Below are 14,296 nucleotides of genomic sequence, written 5' to 3' on the forward strand. Positions count from 1 at the left end.
GCGTGCACACACACTCCCTTTACTCCAAGAGCACTGTACATGTAGGCTGTCATTGGCAGTTGCTGTGTGGCTGATATCGGAGCTGGTGCTGCAGCGGAGACGCAGCAGCTCACATTACGGCAGCTCAGCGGGTGCTAATGCAGTTGCTCCGTGCCACTAATCAAATCCCTCTGTGGAGCTTGAGGGCTGTATTGCAGAAACACAGCTTTCGCTCGAATCAAAGCTGGCTGGAGTTAGGATATGACTGAAAGGCAGCCCTTTGGGTCAGGGTTTCCTCTCCGCCTGCTATTGCAACAGCAAAAGCCAGAGGAGCTGATGATGTCCTGATTGCTAGAGGCGTGCTTGGAAGCGGGGGATGCAAGGTATTTTCAAGACATCAAAGCTCTGGCTTGCAGAAGTTGCTCTTCTGTTCTCCTGTTTTCTTGAGATTGATTACACTGAACATCAGCTCCTGGTGCAGATTGGTATTCCTGGATAATTTTTTTTTGCCCATATTGTGCAGCTAAATGCATTAAGGCCTGCTATTTTTTACCAAGATCCATTTAGCAGCATGCAGTGCATTAGCTCTGGGTCTATCTGGTGAGCTGCGCGATAGTGCATCCTTCACATCTGGGATCTGCACTTGTGTCTGGTCCCAAGGAATGAAGGGGATGGTGAGAAAATGAAAAGAACTGCAGAAAGGTAAAGTAGTTGTCTTTTAAGGTCTTTGTGGAGGAGTAAGATCATGACTGTTTGATAACTTAATATATGGTCAGGCACCAGGGGCTGCTTGGAAGCAGGTTACCAGCATCTTGGTAAGGTACAAGAGATGAGACACACTCTGAAGAGAGGCTGTGAAGCCAATGTCATATGTTTGCTGGAGATTGAAAAGTCTGAGAAGGAATGCAAAGAGAGTAACACAGTAAAAGGTAGAGCATCCCTTGCATTTCAAGTTGTTTCCATCAAGGCCAAAGGAGAGATGGATAGAAGATGTGAGAAAGTCTCTGCCTTTTTTTTTTTTTTTTGCTGTGTGAACACACATAAATGGCTATGAGAGCTGTCCTGCAGAATTAATATAATTGAAATACTGTCCCCAGGGTTGAGAAAGGTCTGGGCAAAGTGGTCTTGTCCACGGGGCTTGCAAAGAAGGGGGTGGGAAGGACTGTGGTGCACCCATGTGTTGGAGCCCAGGTGGCTCAGCCAAGGACTCTGCCTGCTCCACCGTGTTCCCAGAGATTCAGATATGCTTCACATAAACCTCTGTGATTTGGGGTCTTTTTGAAAGGACTGTCAGAACAGCTTGGTGCTTATAATCATGACTCTTTTGCATCTGAGTCCTTGAAGGGTGCCTTAACAGGGGAACTTGGCAACGAACCAGCGTCTGGGCAGAGTGCCGAGCTGCCAAAGCGTGCGTCCAGGCTGTTCCCCCGTGGTGGTTCATGTCAGAGCTGGGAGAGAAGCCACCAGAAGTGGAGGGCTACCTACTCAGAGTCCATACAGAGATGAGAAAGTCTGTGTATGTCTCCATTTTTTTAAATTATGTAGGGATGATTCTCCCTTTGTTTACATGTACTTCACAGCAGTCCACGGTTGAAATCAATATCCTTCATTGACTTTGATGGAATTGCACCAGGACAGGAGGGAGACTTAGACTCTGTGCAGCTAGCCTATGCATTATCTTCTCTCACTGTGAGACAAGTCTGTGACAGAATGACTTATCAGCCCTCCAGTGGCAAGGCTTTTTGATCTGGTCCTGCCCAATCTGCACACTTTGCTCTCATCAGGTATATCGGGTAACTCATCAACACGTGTGGTTGACATCCAGGTTGCAATTGACTGCCTGACATGAAAAACACTGTGTGGTAGTTACATGTCGTAATGGCGAGATTTCCAGTGTAAATTGTAAGCTTTGTTTATTTTATTTTAATTGTCACATAGCAGAGAAGCTGTGTGGCGTTTATTCCTAAGAATTATTTTAGCAATGAGTCAAGAAAGAAGTGAATGAATCATATTGACTGAGAACTTTGTTACCTTTTCATGGACAACTTATGTATAAAGAAAAAAGAGACAATTCTATGGCATAAATTAGTTGTTAAAGCAAATGACTCAGCCGCTACTGAAAAATGTCACTGTTGTTATCATTTATAAAGTGCTGTTGATGCAAATGAGGCTTTAGAAGCTTATGAAAATCAAGGCCATTACCACAAAGAGTCCAGGAACAGACTTAAATCAGGATACCCTAGAAACACATCTAAAAGAAATCAGTTACAAAACAGGGATTGAACAGCAAGAGAGGCAAGAAATAGAGGAGGCAGAAGAAACACCGTGACGTGACAAAGGCAAGGGAGGGAGGAGGTAGTGCTAGAGATGTGCAGGAAAGGACCTACCTCTAGGGAAAACAGAACCACATTTGTGGAGGAGAAGAAACTGGTAGAAAATTGATACTGGTCTTTTCTAGGATAGAACAGAAAGCTGCTAATAAAGAGGGTGGCAAAAGTAAAAGGAGAAATTTCCACAGTTTTGCTCTGTTCCCTAGTGAACTGCATGTTGGTCATGAATTAAGAGTCCAAGGACAGGAAACCCACTAGAAATACAACCACCAGATAGACTGCTATTTCAGGAGTTTGAAAGAAGGAGATATGAGGAATTAATTTCAGACCTGGTGTTAGTGATTCAGCTTAAGAAGTAATCTTGCATTTTGCTGTAACTTAAGTACCGGCACTGTTCGTGGTTTACTCTGTTTGGAGTTTGATTTGTTCATTTACCTCCCACTGTCGTCATCTGTGTCCAAACACAATCATGTGCATCCAGGTCTCAAAAGTATTATGAAGCCATGGTTTTAAGGATGCTGGCTGTGATGGGAATCTGAAATGCAGAATTTGCAGAGTCACTGAACCTACCTCTTCCTCACCTGACCCCCAGGACTGATTTGGAAATGAGACAACAATTTGAAAATTAGATTCATGAAATGTATCCATGAAATGTACCAGAACTTCACAATTTTTGCTCAAGTGATTGAAATGTGGTGGTTATTAGAAAGAGACTGTTTTCATTCCACACAGCCTGTTACTGGCCCTGTATGCTTTACCTGGGATTTGTAGATTGAGCTGGGGGTCTTTATGCCTTGACCTTGTCACAAGCAAGAGAAATATGAGTGTAAAAGAGAAGTGAAGAGTCATAGGATCAGTGATTTAAGTGAAAAAATTCTGGCTATTCCAGGCTCTATCCCAAGGGCCCAGGGCAGAAGTGACGCATCAAGACATGGTAGATTGATGTGAGAAAAGCAGAATTAATCTTGTTCCCTTTTCTTCCCCTGTATCCCATGGCTGTGCTGGGTTCACAAGGTTAGCGACTGGAATACACTTGTGTCGAGAAGAGGAGGAGACGTGACTAAGGGACACATGGGAGTAAATTTGGGGAGGAAGAAGTTTCTGGGTTTAGCCACTTTTCTGACTGAGTACACTTTAAGCACAGATCAAGTCAGCCATCCTGAAAAAGTTTCGGTGGCGCTTAGGTAAGATCCTATCGCAGATCTGAAGCAGCAGCCCTTCTGCCTTGGCTCTTCCAGAGAAAAGTCAGCCTTTCTGCTCTGGAGGCAATTCGTAATGGTGAGTGCAGTGTCCCAGATTTACTCTCTTGCTAATGCTCTTGCTTACCCGTGTGCTGCCGTCATCGAACTGAAGTTGAGGGCATTTCCTATCAGCTGGAATTGGGTGTTTTCTGATGTGGGGCATGTGTTATTCAGAACAAAGCAAGGGCTTGAAGCGTGTTCTCCGTGCATTAAATCTTGATGGACAAGAAGGAAGGTGTGGAATCTGTCCAACTCTCCTTCTGTGTCATGCAGCAACGTAGCAATCCCAAAACAAGGACTGCAAGATGTTTCATTTAAGAATTACTTCAGTGTTGTGTGCTTACATCCTTCCTGCAGATACAGCACGGTCTTGAATGAGTTCCCATCACGCTGTCAAGACTGCTTATTTTCCTGTTGGGTCTTGCTATGGCTCCTGCATAGATTCTTCTTTTGATTTGTCTTGTTGGCTTGTTTTTATAAGTTAATGGTACAGGGAGAAGGAAAAAAAAGGAGAGTGGTACTTACGGGAAGACAGTTTGCATACACCTTGTCGGCAGGGCTGACTGCAACACAGCGGAGACAGATTAGCACACCACTGGCTGCCTAAAACAAATAAACACCAGCTGTTTATCAGACAGGGCTGAGCTTTCTCCAGGAGGAGGTAAACAGATTTATGCAGATGAACCTCCCAGGTGCCCTTGCAGCACAGCATCTTTCATGGCTACTCGGCCTTCCTTATGAGTTACAGCCAGTACAGATGAGCAGAGAGATGCAAGGTTAGCACAATAACACAGCCATCCTCAGAGTGCCGGTGCGGTTTGTCATTGCTTTATGTTTAAAGCTCATATTTAATAGTAATGTAGAATTAATCATAGTGCTGATCTTGCTGTCAATGGAAGAATTTGATGTAAACTTAGGTATTTTAAGCCTATAGCATGTGAAAAAGCAATTTATTATAACACACTTAGTATTCCATTTCTGCCTGAAATACTGTGAAGTAAAATTTATGGCCATTCGAGGTTGAGGGAAATTGTGATCAGCAAAAGTACTTTTCTGACTCTACATTAAGATTGTCCAGTTGCTGTCAAACTGCTTAACTTCATGAACCTTTTTTTTTTTTATATATAACTGTCCAAGTTTGCTTTAATTCCAGCAGTGCTATTTGAGTCCACTGCCTCAAAAAGAATGCTTCTTCCTCAGTTCAACTGTCTGACAAAATATCTCCTTAAATTCTTCATATACATTTTCCCAGAAGCTTCTCAGGTGACCCTCACAACTTGCTGCAAAGCATAGTCTTGAAGACAGATGGAATATTATTTTAATAATGTAAACGTAATTACACAGTCTGGATGCAGGCTCTCAGAATCATCTGATCGTTTATTAAGATGTTGCTGGGAGGAAAACCTGGGAGCTGACAATTTTGGGCAAGACCCTGGGGAGTTCAGAAAGAGAGGTTTGCTTCAGTTCTCATGATGTTACCACTTACTCATCGGAAGTGTAAATAATCTCAAACAGTATTGCTGGTTATTCTGAGACAGTTCCCTTTTTAACTTTATCTGACATCAAATGAGGCAATTGGATTGCAATTGCTGCATTTCTGTTGGGTTTCTGAGGTTTTTTTAAGTGTCCTTGGGCTCCTCTTAATACAAGATCATTTCCCTGCAGCTTTCTTGCCTGCTGCTGTTCAGCAGACCAAGAATGCAAATACATGGTTTGTCAATACAGCAAATCCTAGGTACTGTAGTGATGAGTGCTATAGAAGTGCTTGCCAAGAGAAAGAGGAAAAAAACCTTTTCCTCTACTCGATTAAGTAAATTGGTGCCATTTATGCTTTTCCTAGATTAGGACTTTCCTCACCCAAGTGCATCACTTAACATTTCAACACCTAATGTTTCAGATTTCTCAAGGTACTCCTTAAACACTCAACTGAACCAGGTGGAGAAGGCAAAGTCCACATGTGATTTGTTCTCCCTGGCTGTCACTGCAGATTTAAAACCAAAGTAATTTTGGATATGCCTACCACCCTGTGCTTTAATGTTACTAATATTATTAATATTGGTAACTAACCGTTTTCAGTCTATTGAACAATTAATGAAAAGGTCGACGGGAATTCTCTATGGAGGCATTATTCATTACAAGGCCCATTGCTTATACAATCTCACAGCATCCATCTTCCCAAACAAGCAAAAGGGCTAGAGATGGCAGCTCCTTCAACCTGCCCGTGAGCTCCTAATTAGAAAGCTTAATTATATGAAAGTCGTTAGGACATTAGTCTTCTAATCCATTGGCTTTTTGATGCATTAAGTGGTACCTATGTCGTTGTGGGGCATATGTTTTCATGGGTGATATAGGTGCCTACTCGGGTGCCTGGATGGTAGGAGCTGGTGGCAGGTTGATCACTGTTAGTGATGCTGCCTTGCAGCCAGTTTGAAAGGCAATGTCAGTCAACTCTGCCTCCTGCACCCGCAGTACCTCAAGGGAAATGCATCTGAGCTAAGGGATGCATACCCTGCGGTTCCTGCGGCATGTGGAGGAGATGGGAAAGACTGAAAAGCAGTCCAGTTTGTGAGGAAGCAGATGCAGGGCCAAGTCATGAATGCGCCAGGGTACGAGTGGGAAAAAGGCACTGTCCCATCTAATGCTTCTGCTGGAGGAGACCGCTGATACATCGGCTTTTCCTCACCAAGCACTGGAGAACAGTGTTTGGCTCTCACTGCCCCACCATGACCATCAGGCTGAAGCTGGGGGTGGTCTGTGCTCCACAGTTCTCAAGAGAGACAGTAAGCTCCAGTGATGGGCAGTTTAGAGGAAGTTTTGGCTACTGTTTCTCCAGACAATGCTATGGGTGGCTGTGCATCTCTAGCTGTTTCCACAGGTCATTACAAGCATTTAAAAACAGCCTCTGTATTTCCAGAGGAGCTGTGTGGGCACTGCGATGCCAGAAAGGTGCTTAGATCTTTGGCAGGAAGTTGCTGTGCCCTTGTATTATCCCCAAACAAGAGTATGGAGACCCCCAAGCTCTCCCAGCAACCACTGACATTTGATCATGACCCAGCATTTGGGGAGATCCTGCTAGTCACTCATCTAACCTTGCAGGTGCCTGCTCCCTGGGTAGATCTTCATATGGATGGCCCTGTTAGCTGAGCAGACCAATCTTCATAGGCCTCTGTACTTGCATTAAATCAATAGCTATTGCTCTTTTGATTCTTCCTGAAGCCTCTGTTGCTATTCTCTGTCAGTCCTCGCCGTCATAAATGTCAGTGGAAAGGATCATTGAAACTAATGGGTTGAGTTTGCCTGTTGTGCCAGTGACTTTATCCTGGGATAACCTTGTTTCTGAAGGAACAGTCACATAGGTGATGCCTGCAGGGTCAGGGTCTCGTTGCGGGGCAGCACTCGCTACTTCCAACCAGCTCCTGCTAGTGCCCTACGGTGCATGGGGGTCAGTGGTCCTTCTCCCCTTGGGAATTCTTTGGCTTGTCAAGGTTCAGCCTCAAAAATCTGCCTGAGTTTGGGTTTAAACTGATCCCGATTGAAATGCAAAACTCAACAGGACCTTCTAATCTCATCCTGCCTGGCATCGGAAGTATGTGACCTTTGGTGTGCCTCACAGGCGATTAATTATTTCCAGGATCACTCCAAAGAGATTCAGGTCTTGGTAGCAGATTTTGCCCTAAAGATTCCTCCCTCTGAGGACAAGCCCACCGCAAGCTTGTAGCGAGAACGTGATAAACCTCAAGTACATTCCTCATAGATGTTTTGCATGAGACTAGCTCCATCCCAGAGATGGCTGCGTTCCGTGGGTGGGTAAAAAGATCCCTGTAGATATTTTTGCAAAGCAATTTCAGATCCTTTGCAGCTTTCTAGAAAATTGAATTAGTTGTTTTCCATTCCCTGAATTAACCCTGATTCATTCTTCCCTCAACCCTCTCCCTCTTCCTCCCCTCCCTCCAACAGATGTCCAGCATATTAAGAGGAGAGACATCGTTTTGAAGAGGGAGCTGGGAGAAGGTGCCTTTGGGAAGGTGTTCTTGGCCGAGTGTTACAACCTCAGCCCTACCAATGACAAAATGCTGGTGGCAGTGAAGGTAAATCCCAAGGGTGAATGGCAGGGAGTACGGCAGGGGCTGGCTAAGCGAGGCTGGATGAGCCTGCGTGGGAAAGGGAAGCAGGGGAGGGCTGGGGGCCAGGGGCGGAGATTTATCTGATGCCGGAGATTGTGGTAAATCCACTTAGTCACACAAAGTTTCAGCATTTCGCTTCAAGGTTGTCTATTCTCACCAGTGCCAAAGCCTCTCTTCCTGCCGACGCGGCCAGGAGACAGACGGGGAGGAGAAGCTGGTCTGGAAGCTGTAGCTCCCGTGCAGCTGCAGCAGCGCAGTGTGGAGCCCACCTTCCCTCCGTGAGGGAGCGAGGCCCTTCTCTTTCCGGATTTTATCTCTTTGTGGAACATGCAGAAGCTGAAACAGAAAAGGGCTTCAGCAAAAATGAGCACTTAAAAGCTAAGCACGACTAACCAATTTCTGGGATCAATTTACTGCAAGATGGGCAAAGTAACTCGGCTCAGCTCCTGCTTGCCTAGCCACAGATTGCTCCTGTTTTGGTGATTTCAAGCCAACCCAAGTTCAGCTGGGCTTGTGCTGTGCTCTTTGCATCCTTGTGAGGGTCCTCATGTGAGCTGCGCCCCATCAGTGTGGCTCTGGGCAGGGAGACCACTCAGTGCAGAAATGTGCTCTCCTCGAGTGGCACCAGTTGGCAGGCACACACAGTCTAATCCCTGGGAGTTAATTGATGGCTCCTAACTCCTTGGAAGAAGATCTGCATTTGAACTGATGCTCTACAGGGAGAAAGGTTCCACCACTCTCTCCAGGATGCTGGAGGCATGCAGATACTTGAGTTGTTTTAATCATTGACAGTTCAAGCCTTTTTTTTAGCTCATTTGTCCCCTTATGCTTTGGCTGTGAACTGCAAGACTGTACCTTTCACCTCTGAGACTGGTAAAAGCCGAGGTAGCACAGCTACCCATATGATTAATTGCCTGATTATATGGCTGGTACCTGCCTATCACTGTCAGCCGTCCCTTATGTGATCCTGTCTCTTAGGTCTCTTCCGAGTTTCATTTGCATGTAGGCAGAAACAGCATCCGAACTTGTTTCTGTTAATTGCTACTATGAGCTTACATCTCCAGAGTGCCTTTCATCCTACAAGATCACACAGATCCAGCTTCGGATCAGGGCCTTAAAATCTGGCTTCTTGCCAGCTTGGAGGGGGAGGAGTAGGGCAGGAAAAAAATCCTTCTAATTTGGGCCACATTATAAGTCTGACAGCGGGGGAAAAAAAAAAAAGAAAGTAAAAAAGCCTTTACATATTAAGTTGAGATTTGGCTGCATTTCCTGAAGATCTCATGCTCCCGATGGAGGCTGAGAACTACCTCCCCAGTCACTGCAGCTCAGGGCAGCAGCAGGACATGCTGGTTAGGGCAGCTCAGTCCACAGCCTAAAGTCTACCTCTGCTCTGCTGTCAGGGACTCCCTCCCAGGGCCAAAGAAAGCGGCTGTGTTACTCTCTCAGTTAAATGAACTCAGATTTTCAGCAGATCTAAAGGTTGCAGCCCTGCAGATAAGCTGAGTTTAGTTTTGATGTGATGGCATGGACAAGCAAGCTTCCTGTTTTATTCAGCTTGCTTCTAAAAACATCCTAAGAAATGCACAAAAACTATATTCAGCAAAGAGCGTTGAGGTTACGAAGCACTAGAAAAGCTGGAGGGGTTGGTATCCAGGGCAAGTCCTCTGAACATGTATTTTTCATTTCTCTATGGGCTGCTTCATTGTGATGATCACTTCTGTGTCTGAGAGCTCCCTAGATGTGAGTGTGCTCATACTCACAGCTTCCCAGTGAGGTGCAGGGGTTGTATCATCCCCATTTTGCAGAGGGCAGATGGAGAAGGAGGGAAACTGAGCTGAAAAGATCCACTTATGTGCAGGATGGAGTTGCTGACCTGCCTTTCCAGCCCCACAGGCAGCAGGTGCCAGACCCACATTGACCCTTGCTGCCGCAGTAAACAAGCGGAGCTTGCACAGACCTGGAGGGATTTCCCAGGGAATATTGGAACAACTGACAGTTCATGACAACGGCTGCAACCTGCAGATGCTGAGTGACTTGCCAGATGTCCCATAGGAATTGTGTGATGAAGGCACAAATGCAGTCCACCCCAAAGCTTCCCAGGAGAGGCATTTCAGTGGTTTTGGTGAGGCATCCCTTCTCTTCCTCTGATCCTGGTCTTCTTCCCCTGTTCCACCACTTCAGCTCCTGTTTCCCTCCTTTCTAAGTGCTGCAAACTCAGTAATGTGGGATTTTTAGTATACTTATTTTTATTTTTTGGTGTATGCTGTTTACAAAGTTACGGTCCTGGCATCTTGTAGAGAAGATTGCACATGAAGGAGAGGAAACCTAAACTTGCTGTCGCTTGAAACATTACATGCAAGTGCAGGAAAAGAGGGAGAAAAGAGTGATGGGGGAGGGGACTGTTTTCCTGGGGAAAAATAGGGTAGCATCAACATTATGAAGATATTAAATGACTAAAAGTAATTGGGTGCCTGAGATAAGGATGGATGCTTTGCCATCTGCACAGTGTAACTAACATCCATCTAAATATTTCTTGTCAAGCTGTCCCAGAGGACATAGAATTAGAGCAGTATTACGCCTTGTGACTAGGGGCAGAAGAAGGAGGTGAGGCAGTGTCCTAAAGCTTGGGCAAAGCTTTGCAGGAGTTCTGCTCCAAGAGGAAAAGCAGCTGCTCTGGAGGACTCACTGCTTTGCAGTGCATGGCATTGCACCCAGCGGTGCCGTGGACCAGATGGAGAAGCATTAGCAGCGTGTTCGACCCCTTCCTCTGTGCACAGCTTTCTGATGCTTAACATCCCTTTTTGCACGTAAATTGGAGCCTGCACCTGAGGGTGCCACCTATCCTGTCAGCAGGAGGAGATTCAAGGCATGGGGAAAAGGGGGCACGTGTAGTTGTGTGTAGGTAAGGGGAGAGCTACCTCTGTTCCCTGTCACTGAGGGGGAACCAGTGCACATCAGATTGAATCCGGAGGTAACTGAAACAAGTTGCCTTGAATCCTTTTCAACTGCCATTAGGCTGCATGGTTAAAACCCAAACTGGTACTAAAGAGTCCTGGAATGTGGAGGATGGGAAGAATAATACTGAGACCGAACAACTCAAACCCAGAGTTGCCTCTTCATTTCCTTAAATGTTTGCAGAGACAGTGCAGATTCTCATGCCCATCACACCTGAACTTCAGCATTTTTTACTAAGTGCTCATGGAAGAGCCCTCTCTTGATGAGCCCTGGGATGAAAACACACTGCTTTCAAACTAGCTCTCCGACGCAACTGCACAATAATGCACAAACAAGTGGCCTCCAAAGCTGGAGAACCCTCCCTGATCACTGGCTGTACCCACAGCAACATCTTCATAACAACCCTGCAATGTCAAGCAGGTCCACACAGCCTGGAGCCTGCAAGCTACCCTGCCAATGGCAAAATGGTGTGCTCAGATGTGGAAGATGAGATATTCTCAATAAGGATACCGATTTCAGCATCAGTCTGCCAAGGGAGCTGTTATAAACAGCAGGGAATAAAAACATGATTTTAAAAATTATGAGAAAAGACTTGACAGTGTCCTTCTTCAGAGGCAGTTTGAAAAATCCACACAATAACAGCACAGCCAGGCAAATCCATCTTCTGAATAAAGGCAGTGTAGTCAGCTCTTTCAAAATAAAAGACAGATAGCAAGGACTGGCTGGCTCAGGAATTTAATAATAATGAGATATGAAGCCATTCACCCCTAGGTCACCAGTACAAATCCTGCCCAAGCTGGGAATAATTGGAAGCTATTACCCTCTGAGGCATGTTTGCTGCTGCCTGGGAAATGAGTTGGGGAACCTGCTGGGCCAGTAGCTACGTGAACAAAACGCTGAGGTGGTGCCACCAGCACCTACTGTCAGCCCCCCTTGTGCAACCAAGCCAGTGGCAGTGGTTCCTCTCCCTTCCCTTCCTCATCAGCTCCCCTTATTCTGGCTTTGCTCCTACCTGAGCCCACCCTGTGTGTATCTGTGCCCCTTCTTTCAGGCACTAAAAGACCCCACCTTGGCAGCCCGCAAGGATTTCCAGAGGGAGGCAGAGCTGCTCACCAACCTGCAGCATGAGCACATCGTCAAGTTTTATGGCGTGTGTGGTGACGGCGACCCACTCATCATGGTCTTCGAGTACATGAAGCACGGGGACCTGAACAAGTTCCTGAGGTATGTGCAAAGGAGGGCATGGGAGATGCTGTGCATCCACTCCGCAGCCTCGGGTTGGCTTGGAGATCTGTGGAGCACCAGTGAGACCACTGCCATGTGGATGCTGGTGGGCTGGATAGTGAGAGCTGGTTGTTCCAAGGACAGCGTGTAGGAGATGATGGTCCTCACCGGATTTGGTGCTTTATTAGCCCTACCCCTGTGTTTCCTCTAAGGTACTCCCAGGGATGATTCCTGTGAACTACGGAAAACAGACTTTTCTTTCCCAATCCCAGCAAGTTTGAAGTTGCAGGGACCATGGTTGGAATCCCTCTCTGTCCCGTGGGGACAGAAGGACAGGAAGCCATGACTGTCAGCAGCTCTCAGTCCCATACACCCAGCAAAGCCATGCCCTGCTGAAGCAGGAAGGCCACTAGCCTTCTTCCCTCAGCTCATCCAGCAGATACCTTAAGAGAGATACGAAATACCCTAACCTGTGGCACTGTGCTACTCCAGAACTTAGGCAACGCCTGACGAAGTGCCATAATTGCCTTCCCTGCCTCTAGAGAGAAGCAGACTGCTGGAGCTCCCCCCTCCACCATCATTCAACCATTTCATCAGCATGAGGCAGATCATTTGTGCACCCTGAATCCATCAGTGTGAGGGGCAGGGAGCAACCGTGGGAGGATGTTTGTGGTGCTGCTCTCCCACGATACAGAAATTATGCTCTGAAACCTGTGTGCAAGTGGAGTGGTACTTACCTCTTGAAATAATTAGTAGTTTTATTTCCCAGTGTTTAGAAAATTGGACCCTTGATATTTTCCTGTTTTGACTGTGAAGTGTGAACATGATTGCAGCGGGAACAAGAAGCTTGAGCACAGCAGATCTTGATCTGGGATTTGGGATACACTCGGTGATCATTTTTCTGCCATCACAGTCAGTTTCTAACCAGGAAACACAGGTCTTTCCCTGAGACTGTAATTTCTAAGCAATCACCAGCACCGGAAGAGCTATGGGGAAGGACCCCAGGACTTCCTCCACCAAGCAGTGCCAATCTGCAGCTCCCCTCGGGTGTTTGCAGGGCGGTGGCTGAGCTGGGAACATCCCTGTGTTGGTTTCCTTCCTGATTTTTGAATAGTTGTGGGTAGATGGAATATGATTTTATAGCTCAATCCTTGTCTCAGGCTCTGAATAGATGACATCCTTGGCAAGGTAGGATGAGTGAAGGCTGACGCTACACCAGCCTTGCAGAGCTCTTCAGACCCACGTTCAAGGGGGAGCAGCCTTAGCTACCCTGTGACCCTCTTTTGTGGTCCACTGTCTTGCAGAGGTTCAGCAACCTCCCAGCAGTAGCAGCTTGAACTCTGCTTACCGGTATGAAACTGCGCACTGAGCTGAAACTGTTTTAGCTCAGGCTGGGGATGCAGTGTTAGGGACAGTGCCTCAGGCTTGTGGCTGGAGGGAGGCAGCCTAAAGAAGAGCGTGAGAGTCTGCATTCTTGAAGTGCTTCACAAGGAAGAGCAGAAAATTGACCCATCTTTTTTTCCTGGCAGAACCAGCAACCTTATTCTCCTTAGGGAAGGTAGACATTACAGCTGAGACATAGCTTCCCTCTCTAATTGACCTCCCAAAACAGTTTAGTCCAAACCAGGCTCTTTTGCTGTCTCAGAGGGATGTCTCGTGTCCACTGCCAATGCTCTGTGGAATTGTTTCACACAACAGTGTGGTCCTGAGGCTAATATCATGACTACCCTTACCCGTGGGTCCCAACCCTGCCCTGGGACACGTCTGAGAAACACTCATGCCCTGGGAACCCAGGGCCTGTCCCAGTGTCACTGGAGAAGAAAGCTTGTTGTTGTATTATCTTGGGCCTTTATGGAGGAAAAGAAACTTTCCAGATGTGTGGTCCCCAGGATTGCAGCCTCACATCATCCAGCTGCACTTAACTGCCAGCTTTTCCTTCTTATTCTGCTATGGACAAACAGCTACAAGCTACCTTCTCTGCACATGAGTGTGTGATAGGCAGCGGAATCCCTTTGTTTCCCAAAGGAATCTGGCTTTTAGGACAAAGGAGCTTATACCCAGCGAAGCGGAACTCAAAATACCTAAGTGGACATATGGAAAGAGAGTCTTGGGCTTTACTTGTTGGGTCAGCTATCTGCTGGTAGGAAACTCAGGGGGATGGGGGCTGCAAGGGGGTCAGACAGGGTTGGTGGTGCAGGAGTGCCTGGCACTCCTCAGTAGCATTTTTTATTGTGGCATGGTTCACTCAGCCCACGGCAGGAGACAGTTGCTCCCAGGCACTGGAGGCCAGGGACGCTGGGAGTCTGTCAGAGACACTCAGATGGACTTTTCCCAGTTTAACTGCAGACATTGGAAAAGCAGTAAAATGGAAGAGGCTCACTTTAGACACAGTTTCCTAGAGAAAATATCAATAAATAAATTCCCCTAAGTGTTGTTAGATCTT

General features: G+C 46.6%; 1 protein-coding gene across 1 annotated transcript in view; it reads left to right on the forward strand.

The window, feature by feature from the left end:
• Nucleotides 1-14,296, forward strand: part of NTRK3 (neurotrophic tyrosine kinase, receptor, type 3) — a 179,200-nt gene that overhangs the window by 128,759 nt on the left and 36,145 nt on the right. Inside the window, exons 12-13 of the mRNA XM_010152408.1 lie at nt 7,508-7,638; nt 11,681-11,853. Of these exons, the coding sequence (XP_010150710.1) occupies nt 7,508-7,638; nt 11,681-11,853 (304 nt within the window). The remainder of the gene's footprint in view (nt 1-7,507; nt 7,639-11,680; nt 11,854-14,296) is intronic.

This window comes from Eurypyga helias, unplaced genomic scaffold, assembly GCF_000690775.1.
Source record: "Eurypyga helias isolate BGI_N326 unplaced genomic scaffold, ASM69077v1 scaffold11570, whole genome shotgun sequence".
NCBI classification, from domain to species: domain Eukaryota; kingdom Metazoa; phylum Chordata; class Aves; order Eurypygiformes; family Eurypygidae; genus Eurypyga; species Eurypyga helias.